Source organism: Mus caroli, chromosome 3 (genome assembly GCF_900094665.2).
Source record: "Mus caroli chromosome 3, CAROLI_EIJ_v1.1, whole genome shotgun sequence".
Classification (NCBI taxonomy): domain Eukaryota; kingdom Metazoa; phylum Chordata; class Mammalia; order Rodentia; family Muridae; genus Mus; species Mus caroli.
Genome location: NC_034572.1, coordinates 17,866,405 through 17,885,625, shown reverse-complemented (window position 1 = coordinate 17,885,625; position 19,221 = coordinate 17,866,405). Strand labels below are relative to the sequence as shown.

General features: G+C 40.4%; 1 protein-coding gene across 3 annotated transcripts in view; it reads right to left on the bottom strand.

Moving 5' to 3' along the window:
• Tbl1xr1 (transducin beta like 1 X-linked receptor 1) overlaps positions 1 to 19,221 on the bottom strand; it is a 136,600-nt gene that overhangs the window by 13,237 nt on the left and 104,142 nt on the right. For all 3 annotated transcript variants that reach the window (XM_029475478.1, XM_021157626.2, XM_029475479.1), the window contains 8 exons: positions 17,230 to 17,332; positions 7,704 to 7,849; positions 6,234 to 6,456; positions 5,191 to 5,323; positions 4,718 to 4,859; positions 4,168 to 4,231; positions 3,984 to 4,081; positions 3,090 to 3,150 (listed from right to left, as the gene is read on the bottom strand). In XM_029475478.1, coding sequence (XP_029331338.1) covers positions 3,090 to 3,150; positions 3,984 to 4,081; positions 4,168 to 4,231; positions 4,718 to 4,859; positions 5,191 to 5,323; positions 6,234 to 6,456; positions 7,704 to 7,849; positions 17,230 to 17,287 — 925 coding nt within the window. In that variant the 5' untranslated portion in view covers positions 17,288 to 17,332. The remainder of the gene's footprint in view (positions 1 to 3,089; positions 3,151 to 3,983; positions 4,082 to 4,167; positions 4,232 to 4,717; positions 4,860 to 5,190; positions 5,324 to 6,233; positions 6,457 to 7,703; positions 7,850 to 17,229; positions 17,333 to 19,221) is intronic.

Here is a 19,221-nt window from a genome sequence, read left to right as displayed (position 1 = left end):
TGGTGTCTCTTTGTAGCAATAACTAAGACACACATACCAAAACTTTAGTTTAAATATACAAATCTGTAGTATTACTGATATTCAGTTTGTTAGTCAGATAAGGCTAGAGACTGTGATTGGGCAATGGAAGAGAAAGAGGAGAAAGTTTTAGAGAGGGAACAGAGAGACAGAGAGAGATGGAGATGAGGAGACAAGATGGAACCTATAGGAGAAGATGATCCAGATCCACGTGGCCTAAAGAGCCACAGTATCATACAACAATAAAGTGATTAATATAGGGTACCTGCCCCATACAGGTGTGGAACCTGTATTTATACCAACAGAGTTCTGAGGTTTTTGTGTGGGCATTTTGGGGTCTTAAGATTTACTGTTATAAATCTGGCTGACAATTTATAAGCCTCTGTAGTTTTCATTATAAGGGGCTGGTTAGAGCCAGCTCCAAACCAGTTTGTGGTATGTGCTGACAATCTGTCTTAAAAACAAGTAACAAGGAACAATTAAGGTACAGATTAATTATGGAATTCATCAACATTAAGAACATCCAACACGGAGCATGTGCCTATAAGCTAGGAACACCCTGACATCAGGAAAGTCTGCACACCCTGTGATGAAAACAAAACATAACAAAAGCAAAGATAAACCACACACAGATGAAGAGAAATTGTCGCTGTGTAACTAATGAGTGACTTGTGTGAAGAAAACATATATAACAAAAGGAGAAGAAGGGAGACAGCTCAGTAGATAAATCCCCTGCTATGCAGGAAACATGAAGATGAGTTTGGATGCCCAGAACCAAAACACAGAAGTCAGACATGGTAGTGTGTGCTTGCACCTCAGCACTGAGGAGGCTAAGACAAGAAGGTTCTTGGAGCTTGTCACCCAGTCAGTGCAGTCAAAATAATAATGAGACCCTGCTTCAAAAACTAATGTGCACAGTAATAGATGAAGACTTCTGACCACCTGATATCAACCTTTTGGCCTCCATATACACCTGCACCCCCTCCCCTTTCCCTACATTCTACTTCCTTAGGAAAATAGTCAAATTAGAACCACAGTAAGATACAATCACAAAATAATCAAATTGGCTACAATTAAAAATAGGGTTATACACTTAGGTCTGGAAAGTATACAGAGACACACCTGATGGTCTATAGCTGGTGAAACTAAATTGCTTTAGAAAACAATTTCAGTTTCTGAGCAATGCAGTTATTTTACTACTTGTTATTCTAAGAAATAAAATTGCATGCTCATTTAAAGACGTTTGAAAGTTTATAGTTGTTTTATCTGTAATAAGACCAAACAGAAGACACTAATTTACTTCAATAGCGGGCAAACACACTAGATAGGCCATCCAAAGAGACCTTGCCAGCAAAAGAAAGTACTGAATAAGTGTCTGTTACAACATAGTAGAATAATTATGTGGAATGAGAGGCCAGAGTCCTCCAAATAAAGTATACCTGTGATTCTGTATGGACATCATAAACTAATCTTGGCTGACTACTGTGATTGCCTGGAGAATGAGACCATAGAGGGTCAGGAGAGAAGCCTGATGGTAATAGGTGTACCTTTATCTTCAGTGTGATGGTTTCAATGTGTATACATGTATAATCATTTCAAGATAAATACAATCAGTCCATATCTCAACTACTCCTCAGCAGAGCTTTGTTAAAGTACAACTTATTTTAAAACATTTCAGTTCCTTCCCACTCTTCCTCTTTCTCCCCTAACTAACTCCTTTCTAGCAAGTTCTTGTTTCCTTGTCTTTTGGTTCCCATCTGAAAGAGTGCCCTATCCCTTAGCCCAGCTCCCATAACACACACCTGCATACATGGGACAAGGTCAAACAGACAAACAGGCTTAGTCTATTCCTCAGTAAGCTCTGGTTCAGAGTCTGAGAGAACACACTGAGAAATACCTCCAACGGTTGTCATTCTTTCCACTGTGGCTAAGCATCCCCCCCACCCCCAACTCCTTTAACTTTATATCACTTCGAAGAAGTAGGAAGAAACGTGGTGCTAGCCAGAGACGGAGGAAAACTTTAGCTGGGGAAGGACTAGAAGTCAGGCTGAAAAAGCAGAAGAGGTAAACAGCACTTTAGTGTGGAAACTCTAAACACTCTTAACACTGTCTGCAAACCACTTTACTCAGATTCTTCTCCTAGTTGGCTTGGTTGCTCTCACTTCTAGTTCTTCGTACATAGCTGTTCATTCCTAAAACATGAAGATGATAACCACAGCCTCCTGATCAGCTACAGTGTAAATGCTCAGAGCACAAGTCTCAAAGCAGCAAGTATTTTATCTGGCACTGCTAAAACTACTACCCTGACAGTCTTTCCTTCCATCAAGAATTTCACTGAGAAGCCAGACACAATGATGCACACCTACACTCCCCGTACTCTGGAGGCTGAGGAAGAGGAAGGAGCAGTGATGTGGGTATGAAGGTAGCCTAGTATACATAGCAAGAGGTTACTCCTTGCCTTCTCAGATACTGTGGTTCCAGGCTGAAGGCAATGAAGGCACTGAGCTGCATGCCCAGAGTACTTCGTGTACATCACACAGGAAGAAACCCAAGACTGACACGGAGAATACCCATCCTTTATTTCACAGACAAGAGAGGTCAGACCTAGACAAACCAATCTAAAATGCACAAGATGGCAGCAACATGTGAGCAGTTTAATTTATTCCAAGGCACTTTTTCTTGTCCTTGCAATAAATAAATAGCTATCAAAAGCCCTCATTTACATATAGTGAAAATGTAGCTATAAAGGTTAAGAGACTGAGAGCTTATCAAGTGGAGAAAGTACATTTATAGCCAGACCTTTCACCTCTACAGCGCTACCCTCACTACATCTTCCAACTTTACATTGCACTCTAATTACACGACCTGGTTGCTTTCTTATGGTACGTATCTTAAAAAAACAAAAACAAAAACAAACAAACAAACAAACAAAAAAGAAACCCTGCTGATCCTCTGAGAAGAAGCCCTTCGAAAGCTATGGAAGGCCTCCCAAGAAAACCAGCACCAAGAGCACTGCCTGATCCTTGAGGCCCCGTGTGAATTCTGAAGAGCTCGCTCATCAGCTGATTTACCTGAATGGAAAGGAAACTGCTGCTTGGCTTCACCAGTATGAGCATCCCAAATGATGGTGGTCTGAGATTAAAAGGAGAAGAAAAGTTAAAGAGTGTCTGAACAGCAGAATGGACACCTGACTGTATCAAGGCAGAGGATGCTGTGTAATGAACTCCACAGGCAATGTTTTTATTCCTCCCAGCACAGGCCACCTCCACTCAGCTCAGGGGGAAGGGTCATGATGCAGCTTCACTTTTCTGTGGTGGTTTCTCGCCAACTTATTTCCAATAACAACTCTTGTTTGTCAACAAAGAGTCTGCATTGAATTAGACTGTTTAATGGCTATCACTGCAATGGTGCAAGATTTTCCAGCTCAGGGGTTATAAGGAGGAAAGTGCTTGTAATAGGAAAATCACCACTAAAAGGTTTCTTTTTCTTGGACCTCCTCTAACCCCGTTTACATTTTGATACCACTTAAAGCAGGTCATGAAACTGCTTATGAAAGTGACAAGTGCTGGCTTTTCCCGAATCCTTCATCTCCCTTTGAAAACTGTTCACTGAAAATATGAGTCTAAGCCAGTTTATGTCTGCTTCCCCAGCGCTACCCAACTGATTAACAGCCTGGGTGTTGCTGATGGAAATAGCCAGAGTTGCCACTGAGAAAGCCTGAGAAGCACCAAGAGCTTAATTCTGATGCTTCACGAGGTTCAAATCCCAGAAAAAATGAGGAATGGTCATATCAACAAAAGATACAATGAGGAGATTCAGGAAAACAAGTAGACAATAGAAGACATTTCTAGTACTGTCACAAATTCATGCTTGAACGAACTCAAGTCTGCTTCAGTGATTAGCAGGAAAGAAAAATATTACTTTCAAATATATTCTTGATAGAGCTTGGCTGAATGTTCATTTACCTTATCTACGCCAGCACTTAGGATGAAATTTCCTTTCTTATTCCATTTTAATGCAAATATAGGACCTTTATGCTGCCCCAAGGTGCTGGCAAGATTACCTAAATTAAAAACAAACAAACAAATACATTAAAACTACTTCAAACTTTTTAATTTAGAACATCAATAAATTTAGAAAATTTCGTACCATCTTTAGTCCATATTCTGGCAAATCCATCATATGACCCAGTTGCTAGAAGTGTACCTTCACTCTGGCAGAGAAACACATTTTGTTTATTACACAACTCAAAAGGCCATTTAATTACTACACACATGTTGCCTCTTTAAGTCCCAGGCACAAAAGACCCTGATCTATGTGTAAGTGCCAACAAAGGCTGGCAAACCCCCATCCCCTGATGAAGCCAGTGTTCTCGTTTAGGCCAATCCCAGTGTGTGCACCGGCAGGAAGTGCTGTGGAGCAGGACTGCAGTCCCTATGCAGAACATTTTCACAGGTGACCATGAGTGAGGATGGGGTAAGTGTAGACCAGGAAGGACAACATAAAAATGATACCATGAGAATGCTTTTTATAAGAAGTAAAAAGCAAAGCCTACAATTTACTCCTAAATTCTGATTAGGATTTTAGGAATATGGGGCCAGGTTGAAGCTAAAATTGGGCTCTAATTTCAAGATTATATAATGCCAAGTCCTCAAATGTCTTCATTCACAGACCACTTATGCAAGAACAGAACACTCACATTCCAATCTAGAGACGTGACATCTTTGTTACTGGGCACGTCCTGCCCTCCTTCCCGTATGCAGTGTCTAAGCACAAGCTGCGTAGGGCCACTCGTGCTGTTCTCACTGAGGTTCCATATTCTTGCCGTGGAGTCTCCAGACCTTCAGAGTCAAAAAATCAGCTTAAGTCTTCATATAAGCAAGCATTCCAGAATCCAAGCCATACATTTAACACCTGAATAAGAAGTAGACTACCAGATATAAACATTTCTAATATTTCTCTTTTAGAGCTCCTACCAAGTAATAATACTAACCTACTAAGGTAAAATGACCTATGTAGCAGTCCTTTTGTTGAGGTATTCTTAGATGCCACTGTCATGCTGCCCATGACATAATCCCAGGACACAGTGCATCAACAAGGCAAGGTTACAGAGTAAATCCTGTCTAAAACAACAAAATACTCAACAGCTAGAAAGCTCTTTGAAAAACCTACCCTGATGCCAGGAGATCACTAACAGGGTTCCAGGCACAGATGAAAACTTCAGATTCATGGCCCCGAAGCACAACCGCTTTATTGGAAGGGATTTCCACATCCCCATCTACTTCCATCATGTCAGTGTGATTATCTGCAGCATGAGAAGTAGCAGTTCTGTCAGAAGGTAAGCACATTTCTAGCAAGTATGGCTGAACTAGTTTTAAAAGTGTGAGTATTTATGCCCAGAGAATGTGTATGTGGAAGTGGTAAAAAAGAAAGGGGGAAAAAGGGCTATACCTCAGCATGGCTGAATTAAACAGCCTGTAACAATACTATTCTGAGTTCTGCCAGTAGGGGTTGCTGATATCATTTCTATAGCATGAGTCATCTTTATTGCTCAGCGTCAGAGCCTTGCTGGATTTTTGTAACAGAGACTACTAGAAATTTTACTTAGAAATCAACTGCAGATGCAATGTTCACTTAAGAGTAGAAAGGGGTTTCAGAAACATTTAGGAACAAACATACAGTGCATTTAGCTTTTTAGAATCTTAGGTAGAAAATATGAACTGTGTGATGCACTGTACTGCCTGGTTTTCTGTGTCAACTTGACACAGCTGGAATTATCACACAGAAAGGAGCTTCAGTTGAGGAAATGCCTCCATGAGATCCAACTGTAAGGTATTTTCTCAATTGGTGATCAAGGGGGGAAGGCCCCTTGTGGGTGGGACCATCTCTGGGCTGGTAGTCTTGGGTTCTATAAGAGAGCAAGCTGATCACACCAGTAAATAACATCCCTCCATGGCCTCAGCATCAGCTCCTGCTTCCTGACCTGCTTCAGTTCCAGTCCTGAGTTCCTTTGGTGATGAACAGCAACATAAGCTGAATAAACTCTTTCCTCCCCAACTTGCTTCTTGGTCATGGTGTTTGTGCAGGAATAGAAATCCTGACTAAGCCACGCATGTTGGGGGTAGAGTCAAACACTGGCTATCAGTACAGCTCTAAGGATGGGGCAATGGAGAACAGCAGTGTGTGCTGAGCATCTCCAAGCATTCTCTGCTCACTTGCGATGGTGTGTGCTCCATTCTCCTCCCCATTTGCTGTATTCTCTCCATTTTTTGCAGATCCTTGCTGGTTAGTGGCGGCAGCAGCGGCGGCGGCGGCAGCTGCATGCTGCTGTGCAAGCTTGTCTCTGTAGGCTTGTTGTCTTGTTTGGACTACATCGGGCATAACAGCATCTATCAGGGACAGAGACTCGATGGGTCGACCATCAAATAAGGTGCCATCCTGGGATTGGAAAACCAGGAAAGAAAAATGAGATATAGTCATGAGGTTAACAAACATTCCATTAACAAAATGAACAACTTCATTCTAAGGAAACCGTGAACCTGAGCAAGAAGGAGGGAGGAGGCAAGAATGACAAAGATGTAAACAGCCACCAACTGTCACTGAGGTCCTGCTCAACTCTGCACAAAGACAAACCAATACAAGAGGCCCTTCACAAAAGCTTAAAGATAATAAAATGATAATGTATAACATCCAGGTAAGAAAAGCTGTTAGTAAAAAACATTGACCAATATGAATATGTCACACCACAGGATCCAGGCCTTGGGATAAAGGAATGCACCTGTACTGACCAGGAGCAGATCTTGACCTTACTGGTTTTCTCTAAACATTACAGGATGATCATATCACAGAAGTGATCTAGATGTGTGTGATATACAAACTTGACAGTAGGAGTAAATGAAGGGACCCACAGATAATGCTAACTGTGGCAATGTAGTAACCCACCACTGAGGATACCCAACAGGGGACTGGACTACTTTAAACACCTAATATCTTTTCATTTACTTTTACAAAAAGGGGGGGGGGCATGTGTTTACCTCTACATATTCTGGCCATACACTAAACATTGTAGCTACAACAAAGCTCTACTCAGAAAGAACATGCAGTGTGTGCTTATTAATGCTTTAAAGGCTGTAAGATCCTTGTTACAGCGCCTCATGTTCCCAGCAGCTACCCAGTGACAGTCCAGAACTAAATGAGTTCGTTCGGCTGTGCTACAAAGCTAATTTATAGAATCAGGGAGCAGGTAAGATAGCCTCAGGCACAAGTAGCACGCCAACACCAGAAATAAACACACTACTTACACATGAACCTTGGACACGCAGCTCTGAGAATCAATGTTGGCATCAATTATAAATAAATTGGCTTCCAACATCAGGGTACATGAAACTAACAGTGGTTTTTTATGTCCTTGCCATCAGTTTGTTCTTAGTACTCTCCAGCCAAACTACTTATGTGTTAAACATGATTTCCTTTGCTTACACACACACACACACACACACACACACACACACACACACACACACACAGATTTAGTCTACAGAAATTATCCGCTGGTATGAAGCCCGGTACATTTATGAAGAATAATTTTAATCTGTCTGAACCCATGAAGTCAAGGTCAGATACTCAATAAACAACCACATTTAAGAATCAGAATCAGTGTTTGAAATGGAACTCATCTGCCTTACCTCATTTATGCTAACTTCTGCCTCTACATACTGCAGGCCTTTCTGGATGATAGAGATGAGTGCAGCGGGTGGAACCAGGGCACCGTTTATGTTGGACTGACTTATATGGCTCTCTATACCAAAGGTAAACGCAGAATGAGAAAATCCTAAAAGCAAAAGAAACACCGTGAGAACTTATGATGCTAGTAACATCACATTAAATTACAAACAGAAAAAAACCTTGTTATCTTTTATATTACATATCATCACTTGACAATGTAAATGAACAACTAAGATATGATTTAAAATAAAAATATTAAAAGAGAAACTTGTCGGCCTTTTACTTTCCTTTGCTCACTGCTCACTGTACATCTGGCTTCTAATGGGTTACATATCTTCAGTTTTTCTAACTGTACAACAGTAATACAACTTTTCTCAAGAAAATGCATCAAATGCAAAACACTGAGAAGCTGTGAGCTACAACACATTTCACCTGCTTCATGAGACAAAATGAAATCAAGATTCATGTGACAGATCATAGTTCTGTGGCCTATTGAATGAAAAAAAAAAAAAAGACTTTAGGAAATAAATCCAAACTAGAAAACAACACAAACAAGACAAAATAACGCAGTCTGGGGCAGCAGATGTGAGTGGGCCAGCAATGCCTGCCTACCATGCATTTAGATTCTGGGAGCAACACTGCCATGCTGTGTGCAATGGTGCACACCCATACTGCCAACACGCAGAAGTGAACAGGTGGGAAGATCGGACTTCAAGATTATCTTTGACTACATAAGAGCAACCTGGGCTGTATGAAACTGTTTCCAAAGGAAATATAAATCAAATTGTAACTGAATTCATATATTATTTTTATATATATATTCAGTGACTAAAAAAATATTACTATTTTATTACTATTTAGTAATAACTCATCTAAACTTTTTGTTGTTGCTTCTCTAAGATAAAGTTTCTCTGTATAGCCCTGGCTATCCTGGATCTCGCTCTTCAGAACAAACTCACCTTAAACTCACAGAAATCTGTGCCTGCCTCTGCCTCCTGAGTGCTAGGATCAAAGTTGTGTGCCTCTATCACCCAGCTCTAAACAAAGAACTACAAGATGAAAGTACAGTTTTTAGGCCTCCTTTAACAATTAGTTCCAGCACTCAGGGGGCAAGCAGACTACCCACCATATTCCAGTGGAGGATTGGGCCACAAAATTAAGTAATTAAAAATTAAATAATTAAAGAAAAATACTTAAAAACATGAGGGTACATAGCCAATCTCTTGATATGAGCCTCATTCATACTGTTACAAAAATCTGGTCCAGAGAGCAAAGTGAAGTTCCAGTAATGGACAGGGTGGCCACTCTCCTTACTGAAATCCCCTAACAGTTTACCAAGTTTTAAAAGACTGCATGATTCCAGATACCACTTGACTGGGGTGGCTAATGTATGCATGGTTGGGTTCTCAAAGCGTCTACTTCTGCCTTAATGGCCCACAGTGGGAGAAGGGAGAAAGGCATTTCTCAGAGACCTTGCTTTTAACTTCATGATTTTACCCACAGACTAGCTTGTGATAAAGGATATTTAAGAGTTTTATGTTTAACTAGAGATCACAAAGATGGCTGAGGCAAATGTGGCATGAGATGGAAGACACCATCCTGAAACATTATCCTTCAGAAATTCCAAAGTCCTGAGTTTGGCAGGGCACAGAGCAGAGGCACAGAGCAGAAAGGCAAGACCAAGCACTGGAAACACTAGGGAAAATGGCGGGAGGTGAGGAGATCAAGTTGGAGACATGGAGACAGGAGATTCCTGTGTAAGGAACAATGCAGGCCCTCAGTAAGCTCTTCTCCCTGGAAACCCTTTGAACTAGAAGATGCCATTAGGGAAAGCACTGTGTGCTAGAGAACCTATGGACATGAGATTTTGAATACACTCTATTATGAATTAAGGCTGGGAAACAGAGGATACTGTAAAGACTCAAATCCATTCTGCATCCTGCTTCTCTTAAAAAGCCAAACTATGGGAGCAAGATTATACATCCGGCCAGAGAGCAGCAGTCCATCACTGCTCAGTCGGCCCTCAGGGACTGAGAAACAGGACAGGCCATCCCATGAAACAAAGGGACACCTTACTAACCTTACAACCAGGATGGGAAGGCAACTCTACTCATTTATAGTTAAAATAAATAGTTATGAATAAAATCTGATTTTCTCTACATTCTCCTCAAATGCAGCACTGGTCAGCACTATTAGATTCCAGGCCCTATCCAACATTCTTCCAGTTTAAGCTCAAAGATCTGCCCAAGAATTTAAGTGTTTGCAGTACCAGGTAGAATTCAATTTGAGCAGGAAAGCTGAGCATGCTTAAGGTTTGTTTTGCTAGATGTGGAGAAAGGCTAGTGGGCGCCTCAAGATACTGCAAATGTGCTGAGTGATCGCAAACAGCAAGGGGCAACCAGAAACAGGGGCTGGCTAGCTGGCCTCTCCATCCTGCTACCCCAAGAAAGGCCTATGTGTACACATCTGACCAGCCATTGAACTGGAATGCCATCTCTACAGTACTCACATACACAGGGTCACTCAGTTTTGGCCTATCACAACAACTCTTGTTTCCCTTATGGAAACTCTTTTCCTTGGAAATGTCCAACTCACCTCAAGGTCAGTAATACAAACTCCCACTTCCCCTCTGGCCACTCACGTTCAACCTCCATCAGGCTGAGTGCTCCTACAGCCAAAACTGTTAAAAGACTATCTCTGAACCTATCCTTGTCATCTAACAAAGTTTAGTCTTCCTCACCCTGTTTGAACTCTTCCCACTCGTACGTCCATCTGCCCTCCCTCCCTCCCTCCCTCCCTCCCTCCCTTCCGTCGCCTGACTACTATCTGAACGATGACAGCATTACTTAACAAACCCTACTAGCAATCACCTCAGCTCTCACAGTGAACTCCTGTGACATAGGTACAGCCATTTCTGCAGCTCAGCCCTACCTTTCTCCAAAGTTTCATCTCCACACAACTCCAGTGTTCCCAGTGCACACATTAAGTCTAAGGGATGGCCAATGGTATCTGGTATCCTCGCCAAGCTCCACTAGCCCATGCCTCTGAGCCCAACAGTCTTCTTACGTGTCATCTCACTATCCCAGGCTAATTAGCTTCTCCTGTAATCTTAGCAGTCACACATGCATGGTAAATACCAAGTAATCTACTCTGGCTGTTTGATGTGGCAGCCAAGGGAAGGGTTCAAATACAGTAATCCTTTAACTCTGAGAAACTTGTAAATCACCTATTTAATAATCTCTTCAGAATGCTACTCTATTAAAACACATTTTACAAAGTATAAAAATAGGTCAATCGGTCACTCCAGAAAAACCAGTCTTTGTTTAAAAAACAAACAAAAACCACTAAAACTTGAACTAGGTTTATGCTCCCCTTTAAGTTCCCACTTGCTGGGTGTGGTGGCTCACACCTTTAATCCAAGCACTCAGGAGGCAGAGACAGGCGAATTTCTGAGTTCGAGGCCAGCCTGGTCTACAGAGTGAGTTCCAGGACAGCCAGAGCTACACAGAGAAACCCTGTCTCGGGGGGAAAAAAAAGTTCCCACTTATTTGAAGAAAATGTTGTTAAATTTATACAAGAGCAAAGGGAATTTCTTAATTCTGCAAACTGTTGAAATCTGTCTCATTGAAGCCAGCATTCCTTCTTTTCACAGGTAAAAGTCAGTCTGATAGAATAGTGCCTCAATAATGCATGTAGGATACCTAAGAGCAGGAGGCAGAGGAGCCCATCAACAGACAAACAGTGGCAGGATAAGTACTTGTACATGTGTGAGTGTGTACATGTGCCTGAACTGTATAGGCAACCATGTAGTTCCTGATTTCCTACTGCTTGTTTAAGCAAGCAGTGCTTCCAAGGACAAGCTGGCCTTTAAGAAGATAATGAGTTCTCAGGAGCCTGGTAACTATACTTTGCAAACACAAAAGGCAAGAATTTAAAAAAAGAAATGGTTTTGACTATCATGGTTGTCATACAGGGCACTTGGACAAGCAAAGTTTCTCCTCCCTGGCCCCAAGGGAAAGCTTAAATGAACACAACAGCGCCCACATAGGAGCTCAATTCCACAGCGCTATGGACAGCACTCACACACCGGATACACACTAGATACATCCCCTAAACTTTACTTTTAAATAAAGGACTGAGGAGTAAGCTTGGTGCTAGACCACCTACACACAAGAGCCTGGCTTGTTTGATCCCTAGTGTTCTCCACACCCTGAAACAGGCAAAGGTAAATCTACTAAATAGTTTAGAGTTCATATGAATACTATACCCTCTGAATTACTTAACCAAGATGGCATTAAGCCATGGAGTTCTCTTTTGCATAGATTCTTACCTTGTGTGCATGGATGGCTTTTGCCATACATGAAGTTTTTCCTCCTCCTAGAAAAAGTTTACCTCAAAGTGTGTGTGTGTGTGTTGGGGGGGGGGGGGTGTTAAGGATGATCATTATGACCATCATGCTGTTTTCCAAACATTACACAAATATATAAAGCCACTAGCAATGCACACATGCTTCTTTGTAGTTCTGCCATACGATGTCAAAAATAACAATCCAAAATACAAAGGCAAAGAGAAAAGAACAGTGAGACAAAACACCGAGCAAGTACTCTAGACTGGATCTTTTGTCTTTAACACTGCCACTTGAAATAAGAAGTAGAAACTTTCTATACTATACAAAATTATAATTCCACTTACAAAAATAAGAAAAACTGACTTGAAAGTCTAACAGTCCTAATTCTTGTTTTATTACATACTTTATTATAAAGAAGCACAAATGCCGATTTGCACATCTGTGCCTACTCATCTCATTAAAACACACACAGAAAAGGCCAACTGAAGCTAGACATGAATTACTGATTGCCAGTTTAACTTGAGGAGTAAGGTCGCCCTGGTACAGGGCATGAAGATTATCTACTTAATTACCTTTGTATGAGTCAACAGAAACTGTGTTGTCATTTGGTACTGACATTTTAGTAACACTACTGAGGTTAAGTGAAAACTGTCAAAGCAGAGAAATGAATGAAGTGTGACTGGTACAGAAGCTTAATGTTAAACATTTCCAAGTTGTTCTAAGTTAAAGACAGTAACATGGGTGGTTTTGATGTATGATCTTGTAACTAAAGCATGGGTCAAGTATTTCATGTCTGAAATGGCCACATGACTTCAGATCCTGAACCATCTGTGTATCCAAAAGGAGACTGCTTTCTTGGGGCTGATACCCATGTTAAAATAGATTCGTTTACAGTACATATCACCTGCTATCTGGAGGGATTCGTTGTAACATTGTATTGAGCTGTATTTTAACTGAGACAAGTCAACATGAGATTAGATGAGGAATTTTCTATTTGTATTAAATTAGTTATTAAATGATATTGAATTTTGAAGCAGTTTGGATATCAGATTCTTTGATTAGGAGTGTCCACTTTCTACATCATTTGGATAAGCTCTGTATCACAAAATTACGGTATGGTAGTGGGCCTACATCCAGGAGATGTGATAATTTTGAAGATGTGCTAATAAGCTAGACTATCTGCACCATGGTTCTAAAACCATTAGGGGGGGTGGTCTTCCTAAGACTTTCCAACATCATAATCTAATGATTTTAATGGCCTTAGTAGTTGTAGTAGTAAGTGCATTTTGATTTTTGAAATTTCTCCTTAGTCAATCAAAAAATGTATCTGTTTTATGGCATCATCAACAGAGATGTTTACCGAACAACTGGACATGTGCAGTGATACTCAAATCTGGGAAGACTTCTCCAACCAAACATACAAAAGAAGCAAAAGGTTTCTCTGCAGCCCTTGGTGGCCTTGATCTCAGAGATCCACCTGCCTTTGCCTCCCAAGTGCTACGATTAAAGGCATGCACCACCAGTGCTTGGCTGAAATTTTATCTTCTTGAACAAAGCAGCTAGAAGAATACACACCAGTAAGTTCACAAGAAATTACTAGGAAATCTTATTTAACACCCCCACCTAACAAAATTGGATGTGGATTGGGTGGTGGGGAAAATCCACATCAGTTTAGTTCTAGTGAACACTGTGTCTGGTTCAATTACATGATTTATCACGACTGAGTAGTTACTGCATAAGGATGCCAGGTAAGTCAATAAGCAATTCAAATTCACACCTTGGGGCAAATACTAACTACAGGAGGAGCACTGGTTCAAGTCAATCCTTACTGATATATAACAAGTACTTTTTAAGATTACCGCAAAGGGGAAAAAATCATTTCCTAAGAGGTATTTGTTACACTGGTTTAGATTCCTAAAAAGGTTGAATGGTGGGGGCCTCAGCAATCTTCTCAGCCAATTTGGAAAGTCAACCCCAACTGAGTACTGAAAACTATCACCATGCCATCTCTTTTCAAAAAACAACCTCATTTCTGAAGTCAATCATCTAGAGGCCTAAGACTAAAATACCTTCATTCCCTCTACATAAGCAGTCTGGTCAACATTAAATTCAGTATTTAGGGAACAGACATTACAAATTCTTACTGGAACATGTTACTTCTAAACCAATTATTTGTCAAAACAGAATCAGAGCTTCCTAAGGCTTTCCCCACCCTAGAACCAGAACAAGACACTTCCCTCAAGCCCAGTCACCCCACAGTCTTAGTTTTAAAGCATTTCTGTCGAGGGCTCTTTGACCTCCTTTCTTTCTGGCTCCTTATTTCATAGGGGATGCAGTAAGGAGTAGGAAGGCATTTTGTGTTATTAGACATTTCAAGACAAATAGTTATGACTCAAGCAACTTGTATCCTATTGCTTAAATATTTAACTGATTGCCAGAAGCAAACCTGAAATCAATGGTGCTGATACAACTGAACCCCATGCTTCCAGAGATGACAAGAGTCATGTATCATTGGATGTCAGAACCAAGGATTAGCTTTCTGAACAGAAGGTAAGTGCTCAGATCTACAGCCAATGGAGTCTGTAGTAGCTGAGATACTAGGTTCCAGATTCTTGTACTGAATTCACAGAACTGTAATATCCTTCAACTCTACAGTCTTCTGCATCTGGAAGAAACTTAAAAGTCTGGTGACTATATATATATATATATATATATATATATATATATATATATATATAAAATGTCACATTCCACTGCTTGCTGTCCCTTGTCTACATACTCAGCACTATCCATGATGGTTCTGGGAAGACAGCTCAGTCCACACCTCAGTATGTACACCTTTCAGGCTGTTCACTCTAGACTCAAGTCATTATTTATAAGTTTTCTTATGTAATATCATGAACATGCTTGCATATATAATGCATACTTCCTGTCTTCTTTTGAAAAAACTTAAGTATTTTAAAATTTAATTGTTGTTGTTGTTATTTATTATTGTTATTATTGGGGGAGATGGAGTTAAGAGAACTTCATGGACTGTGTTCTCTCTTTCAACTTTTCATGGGTTCCAGGGATCCAAAGCGGGTCACCAGCTTTCAAGGCAAGTGCCTTCCCATACACTGAGCCATCTTGCCAGCCATCTCTATCAATTTTAAATTGTCCTATGACTAACACACAATCTTGCCCTTTAAGTCATCTGGACCTCCTGCTGTTTTCCAAGAGATTCTAATACAAGCTGCCAAGGACACAAACAAGAGCAGACAAAAACTCTGGGAAAGAAGGTATGTTGACATTTATGGCAAGGTGTAGCAGGAGGGTAAATATCCTCAGTTAAAATGCCATCAAGTACACCAATTTTCTCCTGTCATAAAAAGTTACAATATAAAGATACTTTTGCACTTCTATACATGCTATCTACTAATTCTTCAATAGCAGTATGATGAAAATATGTTGGTAAGACATAATAAAAAGTCCATTTGGTACTGTAACACACACTGATTACCTAAGATGACTTGAGCTGATTATTCACAATCCTTGAAAATACAACTCTTGCTTTAGATTTGCTTTTAATGGGAAAAGGTTTTATATATAGCCCAGGCTGGCCTTGAACCATCTGTAGCTGGAGATGACACTTTCTGACCATGTGACTGCACACTGGGTCTCTGGTGACCCACTGCCAGCTCTCTCCCTTGATCTCCACTGTAACCTACACCATCCAAATACATGTGTAATTCACATTCTTTACCAAGAATACAGGTAACTTCATGAGACATTTAATATCGCATCACTGGATATTCTTTAAGAAATTAGACAGATCAGTATTTTGTTACCTCCCCTCTTTCCTGATTATTTTCTTGTAGAAATATCAACAGCAGTTTGTAGAACTGTTTGGAAAGAGGAGAATCTGAACAAGCAGTTAACACTGTAAGGCACCTCGCCCTCGATGCCTCACCTGGACACTGGATAAATCACAGGGTAAGGTGCTCAGCTGTTTCTGATGTGCTCAAACAGTAATGCCCAGTGGTTTGACCTAAACACTGAGTAGTCTTTCCAATACATCAAGTGAGACTTCCTAACAAATCCCTACCCCCCAAGTCCTTCCCACTGCTTGATGACTAGTCATCCCAAAGCTGCAAACCTGGGGTGTTTGAGCTATGGTGTCCACACACCTGATTCTTCCCATGTTGGGCAGAGTGTTACATAATAATTTGTAAACACTTTCACAGGCTGAATGGGAACAGTCACCAGGGCTACTGTTCTGTGTCTTTATTAACCATCGTGTATTTGATGGTTAAGCAGTCTGTTTGATCTGCTTTTCCCCTCACAGTATAAACAAACTCCAAACCTTCCCCTGTCTCCGTTATCCCCCCTCCCTGTGGTCAGTTAGTTTCAGTATCACACCCCTCCAGCCCCCACTCTGCTTACTGCTGTCTTTCTCTCTTTCTACCACCCCCCCACCCCCCGCGCCATGGTTGAGCTCTTTTCCTCTTCGCTCACATATTATCTTCCCAGCTACTCAGAGAGGAATAGTGGTATTTACATTTCTTGCCTGGTCCAGCAATATTTCACTTGTAGTCTTATTTCTATATTATGATTAGACCTTTTTATGTAGAAATCTGAAATGTTCAATACCTTAATTGCAAACCACATTCAATGATCTATAATAATAAGCATCTGAATACATCAATCAGAATTCAGATCAAAATATATTTAATAAATATATTGGGATTAATACCTCTGAAAAATGTTATGAAAAATATTAATTGAGCTTTACTATTCCTACCATAAGTAGGAGTAATAATTAACTGTATACATGCAATATACATCACTAACCTGATGTTTCTGAGTCTTTACTAAACATATGCAACAATGTCATGCCATAACACCCTCCTAATTAAAACTGACCTCTAGACATCAAAAGACAAACTGCTAGTTATATGTATTTGCCTGAGATGATCCCAACATATTTGAAAGAGTCAGAGAGTTAAACCATGCAGTAAACACAGCTTTAAAGTGGCAGTCCAGACACCAATAAACAGACAAAGCTCAACAGTTTGGACTGTTACAAATTTCAAGTGCAAAAAAATTATTTTGAGAATAGTGAAAGAATTTGAGGCCTATTACTTTATAGCAGTACTCACCTGACTCTTGCAAGTACCTATATACCAAGAAGTTGACCTCATCACTGCTTATACTCATCTTTATTCCCACTTAAACCATGAGGTCACAACACAGGACATAACCCTAAAAATAAAACAAAGTTCATTATTTTCTCAGTACAAGAATACTAAAACAAAATGTAAACAATGTTGTAAAAAAAGCATTTAATTTTATTAAATGATGTAAAACAAAGGTTCTTATTGCTTTGCAGCATTAACATAGTTACTTCCATAGGTAGTAAGATGACATACAGAAAACATAGCTAGTGCTATTTTTTTATAGGGCACCATCCTGTTGAAAAGGCAAAGATTCATTCACAAAGGCCTTTAGCATTGCATGTAATGCAAACTCCCTTTAGTCTCTTTAACTTAAGGGGGTGGGGGGGGGGGTTGCAAGATTTAAGATTTCAGCATAATAGTTATTGGGAAAAGGCACAATCTTAAAGTCCTGAGCAGGGAGGAGCCTCAGTCCTGACCTCTAGCTCTCTCCATCTCATAACAGAGGTCAAGTCTGTGTATGTATATATACAGGATCTGAACATGCATAAAGCCACGAGAGAGGAACAATCTTATAATGCCACATTCTCTCACTGATAGGATGATGTCAGGCAAGAGACACACTAAAACAAGACTTAAGTATATATTAGCATAAATCTATTTCATAATTTAAGAAAGAGATCAGAAATGTTCTCTTAAGAGCCAGTAACTATTAGAGGTTCAGCCAGCCATACAGCCTGTCACAACTACTCAGTGTCACCATGTGGTGTAAAACAGTAAATACAAACAAAGGAGCATGGCTGTGTGCCACTCAACTTTACTTATGGACCTATACTTCACAGCAATTATTCTATTCTAAATATTAGCCCCCCCCATCACATTTTTAAAAAAGAAAAACAAAATGAGAAAAAAAAATCCTTTCTTTTTCAGTATTATGATTCTCACTTCAATATGAGACTGACATATGAGAAAACCATTTCTATGGACAGGGCTATTACTGAGAAATATTCATATACTAATCTCTGATGGCTACCAGAAGTGCAGGACAGAGTGGATAAATGAGATCAGTAGGAAAAACTCCATACTAGTAGGACTCACTGCTCATCCCAAACCTTGACCCAAGTTACCAATCTACATAAGCAGTGGAGGCAATGACAACAATTTACACATGATGCTGTCTTAAATGTTATCACATCTTCAAAGGCAGCCAGAACATGTCATACACAGGCAATGTAATCCCCACTGAGCAAGGGTTTAGATACATATAGCATCTTCTACTAGCACACTCCTGAATGGGGGTGAGCTCTCAACGCCAGGAGCAGTTGTCATTCATCTGTGGCCAGGCTGCTCACTAGGACCACATGAGGAGCTATGCCAAGCTGACTGTGTGAAGCCAAGAGGTGCGGCACAGGTACCTCTTTAACATGGTGGGTTTGTTACACCTTTTAACTCTACACCCAAAGTAGTATAACTAGGAATAACACTACATTGCTGCACTGTGTTCTAGTACATAGGAAGTGACCTACCTCACACATGACTGTGAGGAAGATTGAGTCTTTCAAGGTCTTTAAGCTCAAATAAAACTTTTTGGGTATTTTTCGGGGGGGGGTACCCTTCTAAGAGATACACTGAGGATATATGGACACAAAGGAGCCTTAGAAAGCACCAACCTTAACAGCCCCATGGGCACAAAAGAACCTCAGAAGACACTGGCCCTAATCCCTTGAACTTGGATGTCTAGCACCCAGGATCCTGAGAATAGGCATTTTTTTTTAGATTTGTTAGAGTACCTCTAGCTAATGTAAAATCATTATTGTTGGTTTGTTTTGTTTGTTTGTTTATTTTTAAGCAGGAAGGCTTCACTACGTTACCCTAAGTATTAACAACCTCTTGAACTTGTCTCAGTGACCCTGTTTCTACTTCCCCAAGTCACTGGCTTGGCACAATAGGTACGTGCCAGGAACTATATGTGGCTTC